This window comes from Hemiscyllium ocellatum, chromosome 36 (genome assembly GCF_020745735.1).
Source record: "Hemiscyllium ocellatum isolate sHemOce1 chromosome 36, sHemOce1.pat.X.cur, whole genome shotgun sequence".
In the NCBI taxonomy this organism is placed as follows: Eukaryota; Metazoa; Chordata; class Chondrichthyes; order Orectolobiformes; family Hemiscylliidae; genus Hemiscyllium; species Hemiscyllium ocellatum.
Genome location: NC_083436.1, coordinates 35,865,360 through 35,892,480, shown reverse-complemented (window position 1 = coordinate 35,892,480; position 27,121 = coordinate 35,865,360). Strand labels below are relative to the sequence as shown.

Genomic DNA, 27,121 nt, shown 5'->3' with positions numbered 1-27,121 from the left:
ATCTAAATTATTTCCTGCCAGAAACTGCTGCGAGAAAGTTTCTCATGTCCACCATATGTGGGGGCTTGCTGGCACGCAATAGCTGCTACAGTTCCCTATATAAGAAGTCACTGCACTTGAAAAGCAATCTGTTATGTGGAATGCTTCATATGTTTTGGTAACCAAACAAGATGATTAATTGAAACAAGCAATGCCTTCAAACGTCTGAACACAGGCATATGCCAAGTTCGATCTACAGCTAACAATTCAAGAGTCAGGAGTGACTGCCTTCGATTTAGTTCTGCTGTGTTATTTGGTGGGCTCCTTTAACCATATCCGCATGAAGGGCTGGCTCCAATAGGAAAACACGTTCTTTTATACAGACTGTAAAGAAGCACAGCCTGCCGGTATCATATGCATCAGGAAGCTGCCTAGTCTTTCACACAGTGAAATTCTTCACATTCATTATTTTTTCCTAAGGTTTTATGCCCATTTCAATCATAAGACCATAAGATATATAATTGGAATTAGCCCATTCAGCCCATCTGGTTTGCTCCACCATTCGATCATGGCTGAAAAGTTTCACAACCCCATTGTCCTGCCTTCCTCCTCTAACTTTCAATCCTATTTATAATCAATAACCTCTCTCTCTCTCTCTGACTTAAATTCACTCTATGATTTGGCCTCAACAGTCTTCTGCAGCAATGAGCTCCACAGATTCACCACCCTCTAGCTGAAGAAATTCCTCCTCATCTCGGTGTTTAAGAGTTGTCCATTCACTTGGAAGTTGTGGCCTCAAGTCCTTGTCTCTGTTACTAGTGGAAACATCTTCTCCACGTCCACCCTGTCCAGGCCTCGCAGTATTAGAACATTGAAAAGTACAGCACAAAACAGGCCCTTTGGCCCATGATGTTGTGCCGAGATTTAATCCTAATGTAGAATATAGTAACAACCTACGGACCCCTCAACTCACTGCTATCCATGTGCATGTTCAGCAGTCGCTTAAATGTCCCCAATGACTCTGCTTCCACCACCATTGCTGGTAACGCATTCCATGCATTCACAACTCTCTGTGTAAAAAACCTACCTCTGTTGTCTCCTTTATACCTTCCTCCTAATATCTTCAAACTATGACTCCTTGTACCAGTCAATCCTGCCTTGGGGAAAAGTCTCTGGCTATTGACTCTATCTATTCTACTCATTATCTTGTATACCTCGATCAGGTCTCCTCTCTTCCTCCTGCTCTCCAGAGAGAAAAGTCTGAGCTTATTCAACCTTTCTTCATAAGGCAAGCCCTCCAGCCCAGGCAGCATCCTGGTAAACCTTCTTTGCACCCTCTCCAAAGCCTCAGTATCTTTCCTATAGTAGGGCGACCAGAACTGGACACAATATTCCAAGTGTGGCCTCGCCAGGTACTTGTAGAGCTGCAGCAAAACCTCACGGCTCTTAAACTCGATCCCCCTGCTAATGAAAGCCAAAACACCATATGCTTTCTTAACAACCCTATCCACTTGTGTGGCAACTTTGAGGGATCTATGTACTTGCACAGCCAGATCCCTCTGTTCCTCCACACTGCGAAGAATCCTGTCTTTAATCCTATATTCAGCATTCGAGTTCCACATTCCAAAATGCATCACTTTGCATTTATCCAGGTTGAACTCCATCTGCCATTTCTTAGCCCAGCTCTGCATCCTGTCTATGTCGCGGTGCAGCCTGCAGTAGCCCTCGATACCATCAACGGCACCTCCAACCTTTGTGTCATTGGCAAATTTACTAACCCACCTCTCAACCTTCTCATTCAAGTTATTTATAAAAACTACAAAGGGTAGAGGCCCAAGAACAGAGCCCTGTGGGACCCCACTCAACACGGACCTCCAGGCAGAATACTTTCCATCTATAACCACTCTCTGCCTTCTGTCAGCCAGCCAATTCTGAATCCAGATAGCCAAATCACCCTGTATCCCATACTCCCTGGCTTTACGGATGAGCCTACCATGGGGAACTCTATCAAATGCCTTGCTGAAATCCATATACACCACATTCACTGCTTGACCATCATCAACCTGTCTTGACACCTCCTCAAAGAACTCAACAAGATTTGTGAGGCATGACCTGCCCCTCACAAAGCCATCCTGACTGCCTTTAATCACACTATGCTTTGCCAAATAGTCATAAATCCTATCACTCAGAATTCTTTCCAAAACTTTGCTGACCACAGACATAAGACTGACTGGTCTGTAATTGCCAGCAATTTTCCTATTACCCTTCTTGAAAAGAGGAACAACATTCGCCTCCTTCCAATCCTCCGGTATGACTCCTGTGGAGGTTCCAGTCGATATTGGAAAAGTTGAAATCACCCATAACAACAACCCTGCTACTTTTGCATTTTTCCAGAATCTGCCCACCTATGAGATCTTCAATCTCTCCACTGCTATTAGGTGGTCTGTAGAAAACCCTCAATGTGGTGGTTGTTTCCTTGCTGTTCCTAACTTCCACCCATACTGACTCAGTCGACAAACCTTCCTCAACAACCTTCGTTTCTGTAGCTGTGATGCACTCTTTTTCCATCCTCCCTGTTCTTTTTAAACGTTCTAAACCCTGGAACATCAAGCAACCACTCTTGCCCCAGTGAAACCCACGTCTTCGTTATGGCCACAACATCGTAGTCCCAAGTACTGATCCATGCTCTAAGTTCGTCACTCTTATTTCGGACACTCCTTGCATTAAAGCATACACACTTTAACCGATCCCGTTGTTTCATCGCGTGAGAATCCTTCCTTTTAGATTCAATATATCCTGTCACTGTCACATCTGCAACTGACCCCCTCTCAGACATGTGGCTCTGATTCCCACCCCCCTGCCAAATTAGTTTAAACTCTCCTGAATCACACGAGCAAATCTCCCACCCAGGACATTTGTACCTTTCCAGTTCAGGTGCAACCCGTCCTTCATGTACAGGTCCCACCTTCCCCAGAATGTACCCCAATGGTCTCGGTATCTGAAACCCTCCCTCCTGCACCAGCCTCACAGCCACGTGTTAAGCTGCATTCGCTGACTGTTCCTCATCTCACTATCGCGTGGCACCGGTAGCAAACCTGAAATCACTACTCTATTGGTCCTGCTCTTCAGCTTCCAACCTAACTGTCTGTAGTCACTTTTCAGATCCTCAATCCCTTTCCTGGCTATATCATTGGTGCCAATATGTATCACGATTTCTGGCTGCTTACCCTCCCCCTTCAGAATCTTGTAAACCCGATCGGCAACATCCCGGACCCTGGCACCAGGGAGGCAACATACCTTCCTGGAATCCCGTTCCTGACCACAAAATCTCCTGTCAATTTGTCTAACTATTGAGTCCCCTACTACGAGCGCTCTTCTATTTCCCCCCTTCTTTTCTGAGCCACAGTGCCAGGTTCAGTGCCAGAGACCTGACAACTGTGGCTTATCCCTGGTAGGCCATCCTCACCAGCAGTATCCAGAAAGATATACTTATTGCTGAGGGGAACAGCCACAGGGGATCCCTGCTCTGACCGTCGGTTCCCTTTCTTCCCCCTGACAGTAACCCAGCTGTCCTTATCCTGTGTCTGGGGAGTGACCACCGCTCTGTACATCCTCTTAATTTCCCCCCTCAGCCTCCCAGATGATCCGTAGTTCATCCAGCTCCAGCTCCAGATCCCTAACTCGGTTTTTGAGGAGCTGGAGTTGGGTGCACTTTCTGCAGATGTAGTCAGCAGAGACATGTGAAGTGTCTCTCACCTGCCACATTCTGCAGGAGGAATATGCAACTGCCCTAACGTCCACAACCCATTACTCCTATAGCCCGCACAGAACTAAACAAAGGAAGAGAAGGAAAAACAAAGAAACCTGAAAACTTACCTAGTTTACAGACTCTTAGTAAGGTTAGAGGAGGTGGTGGGAGAGAGGCCCTACGGTGTGGATCTCACCCACTTAAAGACCTTCCTCGCACCTCTCGGCAAATGGAGGCCCCGACGCCTGAAATGAGCATTCTTTAAGTTCCAATGAAATCCCCTTATCCTTCTAAACTCCATCGAGTATAGACCCAGAATTCTCAACTGCTCCTCATATGTTCATTCATGGGATCATTCTTGTAAATCTCCTCTGGACTCCCTCCAACGCCAGCATATCCTTCCTTGGACATGGGGTCCAAAACTTTCACAATATTCCAAATGCAGTCTGACTGGAGTCTTATACCACCTCAGCAGTACATCTCTGCTCTCGTACTCTACCCCTCTTGAAGTGAATGCTAACGTTGCAATCATCCTTCCTAACTGCCAACTGAAGCTGAGTCCTCAACTAGAACTTCCAAGTCTCTTTGTGCTTCAGATTTCCTTTTCCCAATTTAGAAAACTGTATATGCCTCCTTTCTTCCCACTAAAGTGCATAACCTCACAATTCCACATATTGTACTCCATCTGCCACTTATTTGCCAACAGTCCTAGCATGTCCAAGTCCTGGGTAAGGATGGCAATTTTCCTTACCTAAAGGACATTACAGAACCAAATCATGTTTATGACAACTGCTGATTGGTATGATCACCATTAAATCTAACCAATACCTTTTAACATTCAATAGCATTTCGATTGCAGAATCCCCCACTAGTAACAACCTGGGAATTACCATTGAACTAGGCTAGTCATATTAATATTGTAGCTACAAGAGCAAGTCAAAAGCTAAGAATCTAGCAGCAAGGCTTTCAATTTTTGACTCCCTAAAACCAGTCCACCACCTACAAGCACAAGTCAGGATGCGATGTTGCCTGTATGAGTATAGCTCCAACAATGCTGAAGAAGCTTGACACAATATGGCACTCAACTGACAGCACATCCACTCCCTCCACCACTGACACACAGTGTATGCTGCTGAAATTCACCAACACTCCTGAGGCAGCACGTTCTAAACTCACAACCATTTAAAGGATAAGGGCAGCAGTGACATGGGAACACCACCACTTGCAAGTTCCCTCCAAGCTATCCTGCCTTGGAAATATATTACTGTTCCTTCATTTGGGTCAAATCCTAAAGCACTCTCCCTAGTGGCATTGTGAGTGCTCCCTACACCAAATGGTTCAAGGTGGCAGCTCACCATCACCTGATCAAGGGCATTTAAAGATGGGCAACAAATGTTGGCCCAGCCAGTGACGTGCCTATCCCTTGAATGAATGAATATAAGGAAAAAAAAATGTTATGGGCACCAGTTTACAATTTTAAATTTTATTCATTGATCTTATAAACTGCTGTTTTGGAATTTGAACCCATACCCACAGAGCATTAACTTGGGCATCTGGATCACTGGTCCAGCAACATTAACACGGTGCCATTATTTCACAAGAGATACTTGATCAGAAAAGTGACCACGAAGCTGTTCGGAATGTCATAAAAACCCAGCTGGTTCAACTAACATCCTTTAGGGAAGGGGACCTCACACCATAGCAGTTTCAGTCTCACACCAACATGATTTAGTACCTGTTGATGTGCTGAACTGACCCAGTGATTCCCTCTTTTGTGCTAGAATATTAATGGAACTAGAAATGGGCGACAAGTGTGCTGTACCAGCATCTTCAGACGAAAAGAACTGTTATGTTCCACTGAGTAAGCAACATTAGATTTTAGCAACAATACAACCATGGTATTTTAATACAACTTCCACAGACTGCAATATTCAAGATCATTGTTTTGACTAAAAAAAAATGAGCATCTAATTTTAAATTAAAAACTTACATTAAACACCCATTTTTCACAGCTGATGTCTGCGGGATTTTGAAGCAGGACTGTAAATACAACAGCACAGTCGGGAAAAAATGGTTTTCCCTGTAACCTTTGCACCTGAGTTCAGAGTCTGCCAACCAGATGTTCTGTCGCTCACTGACAGAGAGTGTGGTTGTGGACAGTGAGGAACCATGTACAGCTTTGTAAAGTTACAGAGATCACTGGAAAGTGAATTATTTATAGTGTTCAAGTGGCATACTTAGAGTCAAGTCTTTTTTTATCATCAGATGATAAGTCTCCAAGGGAAATTTAATTTTGGCCATGACAGGTTTACAGGGATAACAAAGGTACAAGATCCTGCTCACAATTAAGTGACCTCAAAGCACAAGAGGACTGAAGAATGCATGTCACTTTGTACAGATTTTAGGAAAGTTGAGTTATTTGCACTTTGGACCCACATAGAACATTCAGTACTTTTGACTTTTTGCAGCTTCCTGCTTCAATTTACTTCAACTTGACGGAATACAGCTGACTTCACAAAAGCAAATATTTACTGCTATCCATTCAGACCTAAATCCTCAACATTACAGAATGGCTAAAGGCAAGAACAAACAAACAACAACGGCATTGCTGGTGTTTTGGCTGCTACATGAGGATAGAAAGATCTAAACTCAGCCACATTAGGGAGATTTAAACAATCCTTGGATAAGCACATGGATGATGATGGGATAGTGTAGAGGGATGGGCTAAGAATAGTTCACAGGTCAGCGCAACATGGAGGGCCTGTTCTGCGCCGTATTGTTCTATGATCTATATACAATATCCCAATATGACTGGCCTCGATCATTTCACATTTAATCATTTATTCTGAAGTATCATTATGGGGTTGAATCACATAGTTATTTTCCAATGCAACAATGCAGAGAAAATTAATCTGGGTTTGTTGCTGAAGATTGAGGAAAGGAAATGCAACTTATACTAATTTTTAATTACTCCTTTGGGACTGATGAAGTTTTGAGAGTAAATGTCTCAGCTTAAAGGTAACACTTCTGACATTGCAACACCCCTCAGTACTGCAACAGACTGTAAGGCTAAACCACGGGCTCAAGTCTTGAGTCTACAACCTGCCAAATTACATGCAAGACTTTTACCAGCTGCCTTCAAAGGTTCAGCTACTGAAATGCCAGGGCACAGGGATTTACCACATGCCGCTAATGTTGCACTCAAAGCTTATACTGGTGATCTCAAAAAGGCATCAGTCCCTCTCCTTGAATTTGCATAGCAACCAAATCGGTCTCAGAAAGTGCTCTGGACAGCTACACTGAAGCCTCCACCAAAGTGGCCGAGCTTTTTCTGTGGATGGAGTGCTCATACAACACCCACCATGTTGGATCCTGCCTGATGTACAATTGTTAAAATAAGCTCACTGCATGTAGGTGTTACATTTATAAAGGCTATGCTGCCATCTATCAACATTAACCAGGACTGCATCATCTTACAATCATATAATCCCTACAGTGTGGGAAACAGGCCTTCCAGCCCAACAAGTCCACTCTTCACTTCAAATACAACATGAATTTGGTGCTTTTTTAAAATCGGCAGTTACTCTTGAAATGATTTTTTCTGATCAATGGCAAAAAAAAACAAACAGTGGTCTGGAAGCTTATGAAAAATACTCCATTGGCTGCATGGCAATCATGAACCAGTCATGCGGTCCGTGCAACTACATAACCATTCCTTCAATGCTGCTGGTCAGAATCCTTATACTCCCTTTTTAATAGCACAATGGCTGCATTAACAGCACAAGGGCTGCCGTGGTTCAAGGTAGTGGCTCACCATAACCTTTGCAATGACAATTAGGTCTGGATAACCAATGCTAGCATAGTCAGGAATGCCCCCACCCCATGAAGGAATAAGTGGAAGGGTCCTGCATGCCCTCAACATTGTGATTGGTGCCGCTGTGGTATCAAGGTATATTCAAAATTTCTGAGACTCATGCCACTTGGTTGGAAGGTTATGGGTTCAAAGTCCCATATCAGGAACTTGAGAACGTCGTATGGCTGACACTCCAGTGCATATCAGGAGAGTGCTGCACTGTTTATTGGATGAAACCTCAACTCTGAGGCCACACCTGCCCTTTCTATTGAACATAAAAGGATCCCAGATGACTTTTTAATGAGGAGCTGGGAGATTAGCCAGTGGTCTGGATAATTAGGTTAGATTACTTACAGTGTGGAAACAGGCCCTTCGGCCCAACAAGTCCACACCAACCCGCCGAAGCGTAACCCACCCATACCCCTACATTTACCCCCCACCTAACACTACGGGCAATTTAGCATGGCCAATTCACCTGACCTGCACATCTTTGGACTGTGGGAGGAAACCGGAGCACCCGGAGGAAACCCACGCAGACACGGGGAGAACGTGCAAACTCCACACAGACAGTCGCCAAGACGGGAATTGGACCCGGATCTCTGGCGCTGTGAGGCAGCAGTGCTAACCACTGTGCCACTGTGCCGCCCACAATATTCACCAACTCATTGTATAACTTCAAAAGAAAATAGGTGATCTGGTTATCATATTTCAGTGATGACACTTCAAAAGCTGTAAAATGGCTTTGGGATGTCCTGAATATGTAGATTCAGAGTCCTCTTTTAAAAACCCTTCACTTGGAATGACGAGGACTTACTGTGGGTTTTTAACTCTCACATTTTCCTGAGAAAGAGTCATAGAGACATAGTCGGCAGGGAAACTGAGTCTTTGGTCCAACCAGTCCATGCTGACCAGAATCCCAAACTAAATTAGCCCCACCAGCCTGCACTTGGCCCATATCTTTCCAAACATTTCTTATTCATGTATTTATCCAAATGTCTTTTAAATGTTTCTGCATCACCACTTCTTCTAGAAGGTACATTTCACAGTCAAACCATTCTCGGTGTAAAGAAAAGTTGTCCGTCATTTCTTTCTTAAATATTTCTTTTCTCACCTTAAAAAATATGCCGCTGGTCTTGAAATCCCCCACCCCAGGGAAAAGACCCACGGCATTCACCTTACCTATACCCCTCATGGTTTTATAAACCCCTCACAATTCTTCAAGGTGACTCCTCAACTTCCTACATTCCAATCAAAAAAGACCCAGTCATATCTAGCCTTTCCTTATAACTCAAACCCTCCATTCCCACCAACATCCTGGTAAATCTCTTCTAAACCCTCTTCAGCTTAATAATATCCTTCCTATATCAGGGTAACCAGGACGGCACACAATACTCCACAAGAGGCCCACCTGACCTATATAACCTCAACATGGCATGCCGACTCCTATAATCAAAGAACTGAGCAATGAAGGCAAGCTTGCCAAACGCCTTCTAACTGCCCTGTCTACCTATGATGCAAACTTTAAAGAATTATGTACCTGAACCCCTAGGACTTTGTTCTACAACATTTTCCAAGGCCCTACTTTTAATTCTATAAGTCCTGCAAAGGCTATTACACTGGGCAATGTCTCTCTGACTTTGTAGGGTTAAGGGAGCAGTGCATACCATCAACAAGACGCAGCATAGCAACTCACCAAAGCTCGTCAAAAGCACCTTTTAAACTTTCGCTTCTACTACAGGCATTTGGGCACACCACCAGTTGCAAGTTCCCTTTTATGTATGCATGAATCTGACTTGGAACTATATCACTATTCCTTCATTGTTGCTGGTCAGAATCCTTATACTCCCTTTTTAAAAGCACTATGGCTGCAGCAACAGGACATGGGTTGCAGTGGCTCAAGGTAATGCCTCATCATAACCTTTGCAATGGCAATTAGGTCTGGATAATCAATGCTAGCATAGCCAGGAATGCCCACACCCCATGAAGGAATGAATGGAAGTGTCCTGCATGCCCTCAACATTGTGATTGGTGCCACTGTGGTATCAAGGTATATTCAAAATTTCTGAGATGATTAATTGCATCTTCTGCATAGTTTCTCAACAAAGTGCAGCCTTTTAAGATGTTATCAATGATACAGTGCGACATTTTGTAATATTAACTAGAGCAACTGAATGAATCGAACGCTGTGTGCCTACAAGTTTCCTGTGATAGTGTATAATTCAGGTTTAATCATTGTACACTACACAATACAGCCAAGTGGCAACAGTTTTAGCCAAATAATCTCTTTTATAGAGTGCTTTTCCTGAGCTCAGGATATTGCAAAGCATTTTACAGTCAATGAATTATTTTTGAAGTATAGTCAATATAAGAAATATATTTGCCTAATCAAGCTCAGCAAAGTCCCACAAACATAACAATGTGAAAACAACCAGATAATCTGTTTTTGTGATGTTAATTGAAGGACAAATATCAACTGTGACACTGACCTTAACCTCCCTGCTCGTTTAGAAATGCTGCAATGTGATTGCTTACAGTCAGAGCAGACGGGAGCTTGGTTTTCCATCTTGTGTTGACCGCACTCTCTGTGTGGTGTCAGGCTTTGATTTTGTGCTCAATTCCTGGAGTAAGCTACAGACTCAGAGGCAAAAGTGCACCAACAATGTCAAGGCTGACACCATAGTAAGTGGACTCGAATCCACAGCAGCATACACAGCTTGGCTGTAGAATGAAGGATTCTGATAGATTGAATGACTTTTCCTTACTTTGCATAACCCAGAGTTCTTGCTCCTTGATATTTCATTGCAGAATGGATCACTGCATTTACGTTGGAAACAACTTCACTGAAACAATTAGGAATTGAAATCCTAAATCCATTTCTGCAAACAACAAATTGAGTTGATTGTATAATTTCACAAGTCTATCCCTGTTAATTATTTTATTTCATGTTTTAGACCATAAGACATAGGAGTGGAAGTAAGGCCATTTGGCCCATCGAGTCCATTCCGCCATTCAATCATGGCTGATGGGCATTTCAACTCCACTTACCCGCATTCTCCCCGTAGCCCTTAATTCCTTGTGACATCAAGAATTTATCAATCTCTGCCTTGAAGACATTTAGCGTCCCGGCCTCCACTGCACTCTGCGGCAATGAATTCCACAGGCCCACCGCTCTCTGGCTGAAGAAATGTCTCCGCATTTCTGTTCTGAATTGACCCCCTCTAATTCTAAGGCTGCGTCCACGGGTCCTAGTCTCCTCGCCTAACGGAAACAATTTCCTAGCGTCCACCCTTTCCAAGCCATGTATTATCTTGTAAGTTTCTATTAATTCTCCCCTTAATCTTCTAAACTCCAATGAATACAATCCCAGGATCCTCAGCCATTCCTCGTATGTTAGACCTACCATTCTAGGGATCATCCGTGTGAATCTCCGCTGGACACGTTCCAGTGCCAGTATGTCCTTCCTGAGATGTGGGAATCAAAACTGGACACAGTACTGCAAATGGGGCCTAACCAGAGCTTTATAAAGTCTCAGTAGCACAACGGTGCTTTTATATTCCAACCCTCTTGAGATAAATGACATCATTGTATTCGCTTTCTTAATCACGGATTCAACCTGCACGTTTACCTTTAGAGAATCCTCGACTAGCACTCCCAGATCCCTCTGTACTTTGGCTTTACGAATTTTCTCACCGTTTAGAAAGTAGTCCATGCTTGTATTCTTTTTTCCAAAGTGCAAGACCTCACATTTGCTCACGTTGAACTCCATCAGCCATTTCCTGGACCACTCTCCCAAACTGTCTAGATCCTTCTGCAGCCTCCCCACTTCTTCAGTACTACCTGCCTGTCCACCTAACTTTGTATCATCGGCAAACTTCGCTAGAATGCCCCCAGTCCCTTCATCCAGATCATTAATATATAACGTGAACAGCTGCGGCCCCAACACTGAACCCTGCGGGACACCGCTTGTCACCAGCTGCTATTCCGACAAAGAACCTTTTATTCCAACTCTCTGCCCTCTGTCAGACAGCCAATCCTCAATCCATACCAGTAGCTCACCTCGAACACCATGGGCCCTCACCTTGCTCAGCAGCCTCCCGTGTGGCACCTTATCAAAGGCCTTTTGAAAGTCTAGATAGACCATATCCACTGGGTTCCCCTGGTCTAACCTACTTGTCACTTCTTCAAAGAATTCCAACAGGTTTGTCAGGCATGACCTCCCCTTACTAAATCCATGTTGACTTGTTCTAATCCGACTCTGCTCTTCCAAGAATTTAGAAACCTCATCCTTAATGATGGATTCTAGAATTTTACCAACAACCGAGGTTAGGCTAATTGGCCTATAATTTTCCATCTTTTACAATATTCATAACATAATTGCCAGCTCAATGTGCACATGTCCCTCTTAGCCAGCCTTACTCAATAAAGTGTTCACATTTCAGAGGATCCCTAACTAAAATTAACTGCACAGACAGAACAGGAACTTCTTACTGGCATTTCATGGTAACCCTATTTAATAAATAAAGTGTTATGGAGAAAGGGGGGTATTCATCAGAAAATGACCATCATGGTTTAAGAACACAGCTATCTTCTTACCCTTTGCTATGCCTCAGTCACAAATGCAAGACTAAGTTAGACTGATACAGACATCATCTCACAGGAACAGACTATCCTCGGCAACTAGAACCACACTAGCATGAGCAAACATTTTAACAGCAGTAGTTCAAACTCCCCTGATGAAAGATTAGTCTGGTTTTGCTGAAGTAGGATTAGTACTCGAGCATCAGCTTTAGGACATGCTATGATTTAAAGTGCATACAACTGGTCATCACAACAAATACACATGAATGTGGGTGTGCTACTTTTTTCAGCTCTGCGTTATTTATACAGAATACTGTTTACTTACTTAAAAGCTACTAACATTGAAAGTAGGGGTGGGTGTATGATATATCACAATGGATTTCTGGTCTTTAAATTCCATCACGTTTAGTTACCAAAGTTAAAGTAACATTAAAATATCTTTAGCTGCAAGATAAAGTTGACTAAAATGTAAAGTGCATCAGTTGAGCTTTGTTTATTTGCTTACTTTTAAATCATGGTTTGGCCAAGTACATACTCTTAAAATGTAAGGTCATGAGTTCAAGGCCCCATCCAATAAATAACATAAGCTGCTAATCCTGTGCAGTCGTGAGGAAATTTCACATGTGGGAGATGCCATCTTATGGCTGAGGTTTTCAATATGGCTTATTTTTTTGTGTGGATTGTAACCCACCACTGTGAAGGGGAACATTCCCTTCCTTCGGACTATGCAACCAATCACAGGAAACATACTTGGGTTCAGCATCAACAGAGGTCAAGTGCAGTTATTATATTAGAATGACATTATTTAGACACACCCTAGCCTTTATTGTACCTGCATGGCTTTTCCTCTCTCACAATGTGAAATTCTTATCACTTAGTGAGCTCCATGCTTGACAAAACCTTCCATTACTTTTCCTGCTCAGACTACCACAATGTGGAATCACATTCATCATCAATTCACATAATACTCTTGCTCTCTGTACACCTCTGGTACCAACACTTCTTTCAAACACCCCCTACCTTTTCCTCCGCTACATCGATGATTGTATTCGCGTTACCTCGTGCTCCCATGAGGAGGTTGAACAGTTCATCCACTTTACTGACACCTTCCACCCTGCCCTCAAATTTGCCTGGACTGTCTCAGACTCCTCCCTCCCCTTCCTAGACTCTCCATTTCTATCTTGGGCGACCGACTCAACACAGACATTTACTACAAACCGACGGATTCCCACAGCTACCTAGACTACACCTCCTCCCACCCTGCCCCATGGAAAAACATCATCCCACATTCCCAATTCCTCTGCCTCCGCCACATCTGCCCCCAGGAGGACCAATTCCACTACCGAACAACTCAAATGGCCTCCTTCTTCAAAGACCACAATTTCCCCTCCGACGTGGTCGATGACGCTCTCCACCACATCTCCTCCACTTCCCGCACCTTCGCCCTTGAACCCTGCCCCTCCAAACGCCACCAGGACAGAACCCCACTGGTCCTCACCTTCCATCCCACCAATCTCCGGATACATTGTATCATCCTCCGTCATATCCGCCACCAGGGATATATTTCCCTCTCCACCCCTATCAGCATTCTGGAGAGACCACTCCCTCCATGACTCCCGCGTTAGGTCCACACCACCCACCAACCCAACCTCCACTCCCAGCACCTTCCCCTGCAACCACAAGAAGTGCAAAACTTGCGCCCACACCTCCCCCCTCACCTCCCTCCAAGGCCCATACGGATCCTTCTGTATCCGTCGCAAATTCACCTGCACCTCCACACACACCATTTACTGCATCCACTGCACCCGATGTGGTCTCCTCTACATTGGGGAGACAGGCTGCCTACTTGCAGAATGTTTCAGGAACACCTCTGGGACACCCGCACCAACCAACCCAACCGCCCCGTGGCTCAACACTTTAGCACCCCCTCCCACTCCACCAATGACATGCAGGTCCTTGGTCTCCTCCATCGTCAGACCCTGGTCACACGACGCCTGGAGGAAGAGTGCCTCATCTTCCGCCTAGGAACCCTCCAACCACACGGGATGAAAGTAGATTTCTCCAGCTTCCTCATTTCCTCTCCCCCACCTTATCTTAGTCCCAACCCCCGGATTCAGCACTGCCCTCTTGACCTGCAATCTTCTTCCCGACCTCTCCGCCCCCACCCCCTCTCCGGCCTATCACCCTCACCCTCACCTCCTTCCACCTATCGTATTCCCAACGCCCCTCCCCCAAATTCCCTCCCCCCTACCTTTTATCTCAGCCCACTTGGCACACCAGCCTCATTCCTGAAGAGGGGCTTATGCCCGAAACGCTGATTCTCCTGCTCCTCGGATGCTGCCTGGCCTGCTGTGTTTTTCCAGCAACACATTTTTCAACTTTGGTTTCTCCCCAAGACAGCCTCCCATCACCATATTTACCTCCTTTCATTTGATCCAAGCACCACCCACCATTCAAAATACATCAATTATAAACAGAACACAAGATTTTCACACCAATATTTAAATTCATAGAGAGTCATAGACTGTACACCACAGAAACACACCCTTTGGTCCAACTCGTCCATGCCAATCAGATATCACAAATTCACCTAGTCTCATTTGCCAGTATTTGGCCCATATCCCTCTAAACTCTTTCCGATTCATATACCCATCAAAGTGCCTTTTAAATGTTGTAATTGTACCATCCTCCGCCACTTCCTCTGGCAGCTCATTCCATACATGCACCATCCTCTGTGTTAAAAGGGTTGCCCCTTAGGTTCCTTTTAAATCTTTCCCCTGTCACCCTAAACCTATCGCCTCTAGTTCTGGACTCTCCCACCCCAGGGAAAAGATCTTGGCTATTCACCCTATCCACACCCCTCATGATTTTATAAACCTTTATCAGGTCACCCTTCAGCCTCCGAAACTGCTGGGAAATAAACCCCTAGCCTATTTAGCCTCTCCCTATAGCTCAAATCCTGCTGCTGTGATTTGGAATTTTAGAAAAATTCAGATCAGGTTATAGACTGCAAGAATCACTGGGCAATAACTGTTACCACTTTGGTGTACCTGCTAGATATTCAGTGCAAGACAGTGTGAAATGAGAAAATCAACGAGGTAAAAACAATGACTGCAGATGCTGGAAACCAGATTCTGGATTAGTGGTGCTGGAAGAGCACAGCAGTTCAGGCAGCATCCAAAGTTCAGCGAAATAGACGTTTCGGGCAAAAGCCCTTCATCAGAAATGAGAAAATGCCTCTCAACAAATAATGTATCATCCTGCACTCCAAACCATACAGCCCATCAATATTCAAGGTTAAAACTATGAAGGTAAAATCTTTCCCTGTCATCCCTTCCCCCCAAATAAAAATTCAGTACAGAAAACTTCAGGATAACAATCAAACATTATAAATTACGCTACCAAATTTGGCACAGAGGGTTTCATTGACAACATTTTACAGATTGTAACAATGGGATAATTGTTTCTCCACAGACAATTTCAGAAACATAGATGTAGTATAAATAAGATGGAGGCTTATAAAAGGTTTAACAATTGCAAACCCCTTTTCAAAGATTATATTGACACAGTATTAAATACTTCTGATGGTTTAGATTCCGTACTACTTTTTTGAGGGATGGGGGGAAATGGGGAAGGAGGAAATTCTCCTGATTTGTTGAGGCTGCTTTGGACTTTGGAAACTGCATTCATTACTTAAACTGAATAGTCTTCCTTTACAAAAAAACAAAAAAATCTGCAGATGTTGGATATCAGAAACAAAAAACAAAAACAGAAATTGCTGGGAAAACTTAGCAGGTCTGGCAGCATCTATGGACAGAAATCAGAGAGAGAAGAATCAGTCCTGAGGAAGGGTCACTAGACCAGAAATGTTCATTCTGATTTCTCTCCACAGATGATGCTAGACCTGCTGCATTTTCCCAGCAATTTCTATTTTCATTTTTGTTTCAGTCTTCCTTTACTTTTGACATGTTTTTCTGCAACCAAGTAACAGTGACTCATCACCAATCTCAATCTGCTTTTGCCTCCAGTCAGTACAATCAGACTGAATCACTGCATAGGACTTCAAATCCCTTGAAGTTGAACTAGTCTTTGTTGCTCTTTCAAGAGATCGAGAGGTTTTAGGTAATTTAGTGAGAATACAGTAAAACATTACAAATACAGCCTTAAAAGCTGATGAAATATCACGCTGAAACTACTCATTCAAAAAAGTTACATCTGCACAAAAGGACAGACTTTCTCTATTCCAATTCAGTTTATCATTATTATGAGTTTATCCACAGAGACATTTTCTTCCATTCCTGAACTCATTGCATTACTATTTCGAAGACAAATCTTGTTTCTGAGATGCATTTCAATTCTCTTTGAGATGCATTTAGCTCCATAGCTTGATGCAACAACATTGTGCAGCACCAACATCTTGAATCTCCACCCAAGAGGCCTTTTCTCTTCTGTACAATTCACGTCAAGACCATAACAATTAAAAACAAAAACAGGCCAGTCAGCCCCCCTCGTCTACTCCACCATTCAACAGGACCATGGCTGATCCAACATTCCTCACGTCCACTTTCCCTGTAATCTGTGATTGCCTGACCAATCAAGAATTTATCACAGCCTTAAATGTACACAAGGACTTTGCCCCCATAGCTCTCTGTGTTTAGGAGTTCCAAAGACTCTCAACTCTCAGAGAAGAGATTCATCCTCAAGTCAGTCTTAACTTGGCATCCTTTTATTCTGAGATGACACCCCCTGACCCTATACTCACCTATGAGGAGAAACATCCTCTCAGTATTTACCCTGTCAAGTGTTTAAGAGTCCTATATGTTTTAATGAGAACATCTCGCATTCTTTTCAATTCCAGTGAGTAGCGCCCCAACCTGTTTAACCTTTGGTCATAAGACAATCCCTCCTTACGAGAGATCATCCTAGTGAACCTTCTCTGAACCACCTCCAATGAAATGATATTTCTCCTTAATAAAGAGATCAAAAGGACTCCCAAAACTCTATAGTCAAGTTTAAGTTACTTGCACTTGCCTTTCAATTGTTAGATCCCTCACTGTAACATTTTCTCCTTCCTGAAATTTGCTATTAGATACATACTAAATGGCTGGATCCACACTCCCATTTTTAGCTTTGTCTTTCATCTCTTCCTTCTTTTATTTTAAAACCTTAGAGAGGCAACTTACAATGCTCCAGAATTCCGTGAATTCTAATACTAACCTTCATACTACTGTCATTTCTCACCATATGCTGAAGGCTCAGACTGCAAAGTTACCAGTTTCCTGAGTTTATAGTTACACATTAGATTTATCACATGATAGTAAATTGGAGCAGAGATTATCTTTATAAATCTATCTTGGACACATTTTCAAATGGTGCACCTTTAAGACAGTACAACAGTTTCGTTGTAAATGAAGTACACTCAGAGCATTTGTTTACTTCTAAAAGGAGTGTGGAAAGTTTATTCAAATAAAAAGATACAGGAGGTTGACGTAATTACATTCATTTGAGAATGTCTGCTTCACCCTTTGGTGAACAAGCAGAGAGGTTAACCCTTTCCACTGACATTAATGTTTTGTTCACCACACCACCACCTTTGTATTGCTGGCTGTAAAGTTAAATGTAGAGGATTATTAGATTTTAACTCTGTAAATTGTCAGGTATGACTGGACAAATTCATGGGCAACAAGTGATTTGAAATTTAAGAACCTATTGGCAAGACATGAAAGCTGGGTCTTCTAGTCTGGGTTGGGAACCTGGCTGCTGGTTCTATTCTGGGGTCCAAACCCACATGGTGTGCTTTCGACTCGGCCACATGGACATTTTAAAGAGTCGGGTGAATTAATGGCAGGGGGGTGTACTTTGGCTTCCTCAAAGCTTCCATTGCAGCTCAATAGCTGGCAAACACAAGACAGGTTCAAGGGGCCAAATGGTCTACTCCTGCTCCAAATTTGTATTATATTATGACTGTAACCTCTGCCCAGGTCATGTCTTTCCCACAGGCCTAGAACATTCCTAACCCCGATAACATTCATGTCACGGCACGGACCATACATAAACAAAGTGGCTGAACAAAGGTTAAGCAACTTCTGAGATGGGTAAACAAAAATCACGTCAGGCAGCTAAGAGTTCTTCGATTTGATCTAAAATGAATACTTTGGCTAGCTTCAGGGGACTGACGACAGGGGAAACTGCCACTTCCAGCTACAAAGATCAGCTTGTTCCATTTGTTTGTCCAACTGTTCGGTGGAGAGTGACATCACCAGCCATGGAGATCAGCTTAATTACTGTCACCAGCACCTACCCCTCTCCCAAACCTAATCTGAGGCCAGCAGACTGCTCTCACGTGTTGTAGGTCATGTGCCCTGTCTGCTTATTTAGTTTATACTTAACAAAGCTGTTAGTTCTTAAACGGCTATTAAATCATGAGCTTATCTCCTTTTCTCACACGACGATTCTTGGACTAAAACCTTATACTAAACAACCCATGAGCTGTTCTCTCATGAATTAACTCAGGTTAGACTATAGTCACAAAGTTTACAATGAAATCCAGGATGGACTGCTGGAGTCAACAGGATTGGAAAGAATATCCTGAGGCAACCTGAGGTTTAGGTTGGTGGATCTAGACTTAATATCAGATTTCACATGAGGATTTGATCAATATTTGAGGGGATAAAAGTTAGAGGGATATGACAAAAGAGTGGAGGTCTAGGTCAACTTGCATTTCTCCTCAAAAGAGCTGGTGGAGACCTGATGGGCTGAATAGTCTCCTTCTGTGTTGTAGTGTTGTGTCACTCCATGATTGAGATTGAAGAAATGCAAGTATTTGTGCTAACACGGTTCTTTTCAGAATATGAGCATATCCCAAAGTGTTTTACTAACAGAATAACATATTTTTGAACTGTAGTTATTGTTAAACTGCAAGAAATGTAGCAGCCAATTTACCTACAGCAACATGTTCTTGACTGGTTAATTGGTTTGTGTAGTATTGGAGTGAAGGATAAATACAGCTTTTGAATCTTTTACATTCACCTGAAAGTGAAGATTGGATTTCAGTTTAATATCTGGTTAGCACGGTGGCTCAACAGTTAGCATGGCTGCCTCACAGCGCCTGGCACCCAAAACCGATTCCACCCTCAGGTGACTGTCTGAGTGGAGTTTGCATATTCTCCTTGCGTCTGTGTGGTTTTCCTCTGAGTGCTCTGGTTTCCTCCCATTGTCAAAAGATGTGCAGGTTAAGAGGACTGGCCATAAGAAATTGCCCATCGTGTCCATGGATGTCCAGGCTGGGTGGATTAGCCATGGGAAATGCAGGGTTACAAGGATGGTGGGTCTGGGTAGGATACTCTTTGGAGAGTCAGTGTTGACTCAAAGGGCTAAATGGCCTATTTTCACACTGTAGGGATTCTATGATCTCACCCAAATAGTATCAGCAACTGACAATGACTGGAGTGGTAGCCAGGTTTATGCACTAGAGTCTCTGGAATACAGCTTAGACACACTTGGAGGCATGACTGCTATCATGGAACCAAGGCTGACACCCAATAAATACTGCAGCCCTCAGCTTTGGTCCTATCCCATCCTTTCACCAATTACTGACTCCTTACTGAGGTAGTTCTCTTCAAGAAATGCAGTATAGAGCAAATATATTTGCTCACAAGAATGCTTACAGATGAAAAGTGCACAAACTACCCAAAACCCTACACAGTTTCATACCAAGCCCAAACTTGTCCACATCCAATTTTCACATCAGCATCAGGAATTGAAACAAATTTTTACAGAGAAATCACAGACGTTTGAAGTTGGCAGATTGTAAGGGGCAGAAGAATCAGCACATAAAATGAAACAAATTGTTTTAGTTTAGTCAGAGAAGAAGCTTGTATTCCAGTGCTGTTTGACTACACCAGCTTTACAATACAAATCGGTTGATGTTTTAAAGACAGGTACTGGGAGCATATTAAACAGGGACAGATACCTAAAACGGCTAAATGCTAAATTTATGCTAGTCTCTGAATACTGCTACTTAGTTACAGCATTGCCTGTGCTCCATGATCAAAACATGAAAACGTTGCAACCATATACAATTCTGAAACTTGTTGTAAACTATGTAAGCTCTGATGTGAGCAGTTAGTTGAGCTGCTCTGATTTAATTTGAGATAGGAATGTTGTCTGAGACACAAGTTTTTTTTTTAAAACTTTGAACAGTATTGTGGATTCTTCTCCAAACTGTGAAGGGCATTGGGAAGCTTGGAATTACAGGATAAATTCTGCCATTTACCTGCGCTACTAAGAAATTAATGGAAATACTCAATTAATATCTTCATTTTATATGACACAGAAAAGATCAAAATTTAAAAGACATATTTTATGTTTATGAATTTGCAACCACTTAATTCAAAACAGACAATGGAAACTGTAATTGATATTATTGACATCAAGGTTACATTCAGACTCCACAATACTGAAAGTATGTTAAGCTCAAAAGTTTTGTCACTTCCTGATCACGTGGTTTTCTCCAGTGCCTTTTGTCTTTGAACTGATTGATGAGAGTTGCCTGTCAACGATTTGGGTTGACATCCCTCGGCCTTTACCTTTCTTACAAGTCATGTCCCCAGCCCTTTTGGTCTCCAACTCATAAGGTTGACAGCTCAGGGATAGGAGCACATAACCTGGGCCAGTACCTCAGCACTGTACTGAAGCAGCATTGCAAGCTCAGAAATCCCATCTTTCGGATGAGATGTTAAACCAAGGCCCCTTCTACTCCCACTCCGGTCAGATATTAAAAGATACTATGGCCCCATTCAAAGAGCACAGATTCATATCTAACATTCTCTATCAACCATCCCCATCCTAAAGAGATTAACACAGCATTACTTAATTTTGCTATTTGTGGAACTGATCTGGCAAATTACTGCAGATGCTGGAATCTGTACTGAAAACAAAAAATGCTGACGAGCTCACGTCAGCTCTGATGAAGTGTCATCTAGACTCGAACTGCTAGCTTGCTCTCTCACCATGGATGCTGGATGACCTTTTATGATTTTCAGCAATTTTTGTGATTTGGGTGTACAGTAGCTGGTGCATTTACCCGCCAAAATAACAGCAACCATAACTCAGAACGTAATCAATTGGCTGCAACACACTTTGGAAGAATTGTTAGGGTGCTATACAAAGACTGTCCAATCTAATTTCATTTATTATCAAGGGAAAACCATAGAATATTTTGACAGTGATTACTTTCTCAAGTGCAGGCTGACATTTTTTTCTTATAAGCAGTGCCCTTGCTGTAACTCCCAGCACAAATCTGAGATCCACTTTTAGTTTGTTAAAACCACATTAGAGGACATTGAAATTCATGAGGAAAATTTACAAGGATCTTTAGTACTTACATCTGGAATGAAGCCAATCTCATTGAGATGGTTACTCAGCTCTGGGTCATGAAAAGCAATCATCTGGGAAAACACTGTCAGATACTCTGCAACAAGGAGAAAATTTATTAATCGTCAAACAAAAAAACACTGATCTCTGAATAATGCTGATTGCTTCACTACCGGTCATACAGAGGCTATTCACTGATACACAGAAAACCCAGCCACAGAGTTTTCAGGTTACACAAAGACGACCTTAAGCGATTGACTTAGGAATGACCTATGTCTCAATAGCCACAACCTGAGACCATAACAGGCAATATCTCGGCTTTGTGACATTCAAATAGCGACCCCTGTAATAGTGTGTGGGAAAGGCATCCCTAACCAACGTGGTTCGATTTTACAACATAAAAGCACTGCTTTCACGTGGAACAGTCATATTGAGAAGCTTTCACTCAAACTATTACTGAAATATGTCGAGAAGTACCAGGTTTTTTAAAAAAATATGATGCTGATATAAAGGGACTACTTGTACAATGACACAGCATCTTGCTGTTCCTGGACTCTAATGAGCTCTCAAATAGTGAGGCTGAAGCTTTAAGAAGGTGGCAATGCCAAGGAAAGGGAACAAAGAGTTTTGCCAGAAACAGGAAGCTTTCGTTAGGAGGAAAGAACAAAAGCATTTTAGTTGAATGGACATGACTGAGCGGAAATTTCATAAGAGCATTCATAATTATGAAGGGGTTTAATTGGATACCTGGGGAAATATTTTCATCAGTTAGTGAAACAATAAGTCAAGGATGCAATTTTCAAAACCACCCTCAAAAAGAATGAAAGGAGATAAAAGAAAAACTATGTCTACATTTTAATTAAGAAATGGAATGCAACTAACCAGTGAGTGAAGCAAAATCTGAAATAGTTTTAAATAGATTTTAAGTTTTGAAAGAGAAAATCAGTAAAATGTTATGGTAAAAGCACAACGGAACAGAACTTAGTTCCACATGCCTAGCGACATATTATCTCATACATCACATTTTTAAACGTCTCAGTTCATTCCAATGCACTTGGTCAATACGGGCACAAAGCTGATAGGAAACCATTTTGCTTTTGATCTCATCAGATTTTGCAGTATCTGATGCTCCAGTATAGATTTACCTTTATCAACATATGTGCAATACAAAGAGTATGCATAAGGCAAATATTCCTTTCTTGATAGCCCTGATACAAACATCTCTGCAGGATAATCTCTGCACTGATGTGAAGCTACTACAGACATGGAGGACAAAACTGACTGAAAGGAACATAGATCCTTTTGTGATAAATTGAATCCCAAGCATTTCTTTCACTCATGGAATACAGGAAGAACTAGCCATATCGATACAGAACTGGATCAAAGGTAGAAGACAGAGGGTGGTGGTGGAGGGTTGTTTATCAGACTGGAGGCCTGTGACCAATTATGGGTCCACTGCTTTTCATCATTTATATAAATGATTCGGATATGAACATAGGAGTTATAATTAGTAAGTTTTCAGATGGCATCAAAATTGGAGGTGTAGTGGACTGCGAAGGAGGTTACCTCAGAGTACAACAGGATCTTGACCAATGGGCTGAGGAGTGGCAGATGGAGATTAATTTAGATAAATGTGTGGATCTGCATTTTGGGAAAGCCAATCTTAGCAGGACTTATACACTTAATGGTAAGGTCCCGGCCAGTGTTGCTGAACAAAGAGACCTCAGAGTGCAAATTCATAGCTCCTTGAATGCGGAGTCTCAGGTATATAGGATAGTGAAGGCGGCATTTGGTATGCTTTCCTTTATTGGTCAGAGCATTGAGTATTAGAGTTGGGAGGTCATGTTGCAGCTGTACAGGAGATTGGTTACTCTTGGAATACTGGCCACTTTTGGAATGTTGGGTGCAATTCTGGTCTCCCTTCTATCAGAAGGATGTTGTGAAACCTGAAAGGGCTCAGAAAAGATTTACAAGGATGTTGCCAGGTTTGGAGGATTTGAGCTACAGAGATGGGCTGACTAGGCTGGGGCTGTTTTTCCTGGATCATCGGAAGCTGAGGGGTGACCTTACAGAAGTTTATATTTGGTGCCCGTTAATCTCTAAAAAGTATCAAATTCCAGTTTTGGCATAAGTTACATGCTCTTGTACAAACAGTGAGCAACATTGATAGCATAAATAGACAAAGTCTTTTCCCTGGGCTGGGAGAGTCCAGAACAGAGGACATTGGCTTAAGGTGAAAGAGGAAAAACGTAAAAGGGACCTAAGGGGCAACCTTTTCACACAGAGGGTGGTACGTGTATGGAATGAGCTGCCAGAGGAAGTGGTGGTGGCTGGTACAATGACAACATTTAAAAGGCATCTGGATGGGTATATGAATAGGTAGGGTTTAGAGGGATATGGGCCAAGTGTCGGCAAATGGGACTAGATTAGGTTGGGCCATCTGGTCAGTATGGACGAGTTGGACCGAAGGGTCTGTTTCCGTGTTGTACATCTCTATGACACTAAACATCTGGCAATAGGGGTTTGAGTAATCCAGTGGCTAAGTTATTGGATTCCTCACCGAGAATGTTTAATAAGAATTAACTGTTCACGTCAGCGAGTGGCCCAAGGCCGAGAGAACACATTCTTTAAGATTTTAAGCAAGAGACACAGGTGAAATTTGAGGAAGAACATTTCTTAAACATAGCCAGTGATAATGATCTGGAACTCACTGCCCACGAGGGTGGTGGAAGTGGAAACACTCAATGACTTCAGGAGGAAATTAGATAAACACTCAAAGGAAATAAACTTGGCAAGGCTGGAGGGGGATGTGGGACAGATTAGACTGCTCTGTAGAAGTCTGCATTCATTTGATGGCTGAATGGCCTCCATCAAGCCATAAATTACTCTACTGCCACAACCCTGATGGGAAGTGTGCAATGGGGATCAAATTCTACTATTTCATGAATCATCATGATGAAATCTGGCCAGTTTAATCTCTCGGGTGATTAACAACTGAGTATGACCACTATCGAACATAAAAGAAACTCACCCACCAGGTTTCAGTGAGTAAACTTATTTATCATAACAAACATATCCTCTAACATGTGGTAAAATGGATTATTAACTCCTAATACACAAACTTAAACGATCCTGCTTTTTGGTGATGCTATCAGTGTTTTGATTGAAGCAATGCTCAATGCAGTAGCTGGTCAGTCAGGCCTCGGTCTTGACTCGAATTAGAAGTTTTCTTTCTTTGCTGAGTCTTGTACATTATTTTTTCACTCACAGGGCAGTGGGGGGAAGAGTGGAGGTGGAGAATGTGTGCGATTTGACTTGCTTGCACGCTTCTGGAGGTCTGAGTGTCCAAACGTTCGGCTCATCAGTTTTATGACCAACTGCTACTTAGAACCAATCCAAAAGGTCTTGCTGGGTGGTTACCTTTTTTATTTCTAAGATATTTAGTGCCAGTTAATCTCTCAAAAATATCAAATTCCAGTTTCGGCATAAGTTACATGCTCTTGTATAAACACCACTTGATTCCATTTTTGTTTTGACTGTACAAGAAAATTTAGTATTTCTGCTTTGGATAGCCATATAAAAGATATGTAGTCCTTCCACACCTCCACTACTGAAGGCAATAAAATGCCATCTCTGAATCACAAGGTGAACGCGTCAATCCAATTTATTTTATGGGCTCCTGATGAGTAAGACTCCATCTAAGGAAGGAGCCTTCAAAATGAATTCCTCATAGCTCACTTTAGGAAAGAAAGAGTTTGAAGAGCTGGGGAGCTGGAAGTGAGATTTAAGATTAAAGCTTTCCCACTGGAGTATATACAGGAACAGAAACTTGAAAAATGCCGGTCATAATTCTTGGAACATGGAAAATAATAGACTCCAGGAAATGTAACGCAAGGCTTGGGCAACTACAGAGATGGCAAGAATAGATGTGACCTGAAATGTGTTACATAGCAACATATGACTAAACTAATAACTGACTATTAAATGCTTCAAAGGAAACATCATAGACAAAACTCCACCTTGATTTTAGTGAAATTCATACCAAGTGATTTATTGCTTAATGAGAATTTAACTGATGGTGGCTACGCATACTCTCAGTCTGGGATGTGAGCATTAATTAGACAAGATATCAGCATTCAAAGTACTATAAACATGAATATTTAAACAATATTTAAATGGTGCAGCAAAACAGACAGATGCAATGCATATGGTATGAAAGTTGAACTCCTTTGCAAACACTCCACATCACCTAGACATTAGACACAAACCAATCCCTAAAGCTCTTCAGTTAAAGCATGGGCCTGACAAGATCCCATCATTCCATCTCCACACATAAGGGGCACCTGTCAACCAATTATGGTTCAATAGCTGCAGTATTGATAGACTTTTTAACCTCCAGTCTACATCTTTATTAGATGTTGCAACCTGGGGACACAGCTACAGAATAGGAAAACCTGCGAGTAATGTAGTGCAAAGTGAGGTTTACAGTTTTGTATTGGGACTATGAAATAAATAAAAGTGGAGAATGCCCGAATTAAATTGAGTGAAAGCACATTTGAAAAGCATGTGGGGAGGCGGTGGGCACAAATCAACTGTATGGAATTTTTAATTAGCAGAAGCATCAAACAACAGGCTCATATCCCATTCTGTGAATGAGCCCATAGCTAATGTGTTTTATTTCATCCTCCTCCAGTTGTGTGTTAGCAGCACCACACACTGGACAATGCAAGAATTGCTTGATGTGAGCTGGAGAAAACTGCTGAAGCATTCCTAACCTTCCACAACTCTATCCTTTATTCATCAAAATTTAATTTGTTCATATTCCAAACACTGACAGAGACGAAGAAAATTAAATCAACAGAAATGCTGAAGAATAAAGACTGATTATTCAACAAAAAGGATTGGCCAGCTGAAAAGATTTTATTTCTGTGGATTCTCTGAAAAGGCCAGCCACAAGCAGTGACTTCATCACTCAGTCCCAATGTCTCCCCCCAATCCCTTTACATTCTGCTAAGCTGTATTATCTTAAAGAGCATTAAACATCTAATTCACACAGAATTGTGCTGTTACGCGGCTCGCTTTTAGTGATTACCACATTCTATTGTGGATGAATGCTTGCAATCAGCGTGTGAAATAATTGCTGCTTTGTGTTCTGACCACCCGAGATGCAGACTCAGAATTAAAGGTATCCATCTTAAATTACACAGCACATTTAGCTCTTTTGCTGGCTCAGTGAGGACCAGATCAATGAACGTGCCAAATTTTGATCACTGGTTCCCACCTTCCCACCATGCAGCGACGCCTGTTGAAGGTGTTTGTTTGTACAAGATCAGGTGAGCCCCAGGCTCAGATGCAAAGTCTCATGACACTCAAACTCAAGCCACAGGGACATAATACCCTCTTAGGGAGTTATTGAATGCTAACTACCATCAGAAAGCTGGGCACCTAGTTGGGCTCAGGAGAAAACTGGTTGTTATTTTGAGAAGCAGTAGCGATGTCCAAATACTTCCAAGAAACCAATTGATTTGTTCATTTTACAACAACACCCGACCCCAAACCCACCCTAAAGACATTCTATCTCAGTATTA

The 27,121-nt window shown here is 42.4% G+C and overlaps 1 protein-coding gene across 3 annotated transcripts in view; it reads right to left on the bottom strand.

The window, feature by feature from the left end:
- Positions 1-27,121, bottom strand: part of tbck (TBC1 domain containing kinase) — a 201,835-nt gene that overhangs the window by 99,532 nt on the left and 75,182 nt on the right. For all 3 annotated transcript variants that reach the window (XM_060851292.1, XM_060851294.1, XM_060851293.1), the window contains one exon: positions 21,545-21,630. In XM_060851292.1, the coding sequence (XP_060707275.1) occupies positions 21,545-21,630 (86 nt within the window). The remainder of the gene's footprint in view (positions 1-21,544; positions 21,631-27,121) is intronic.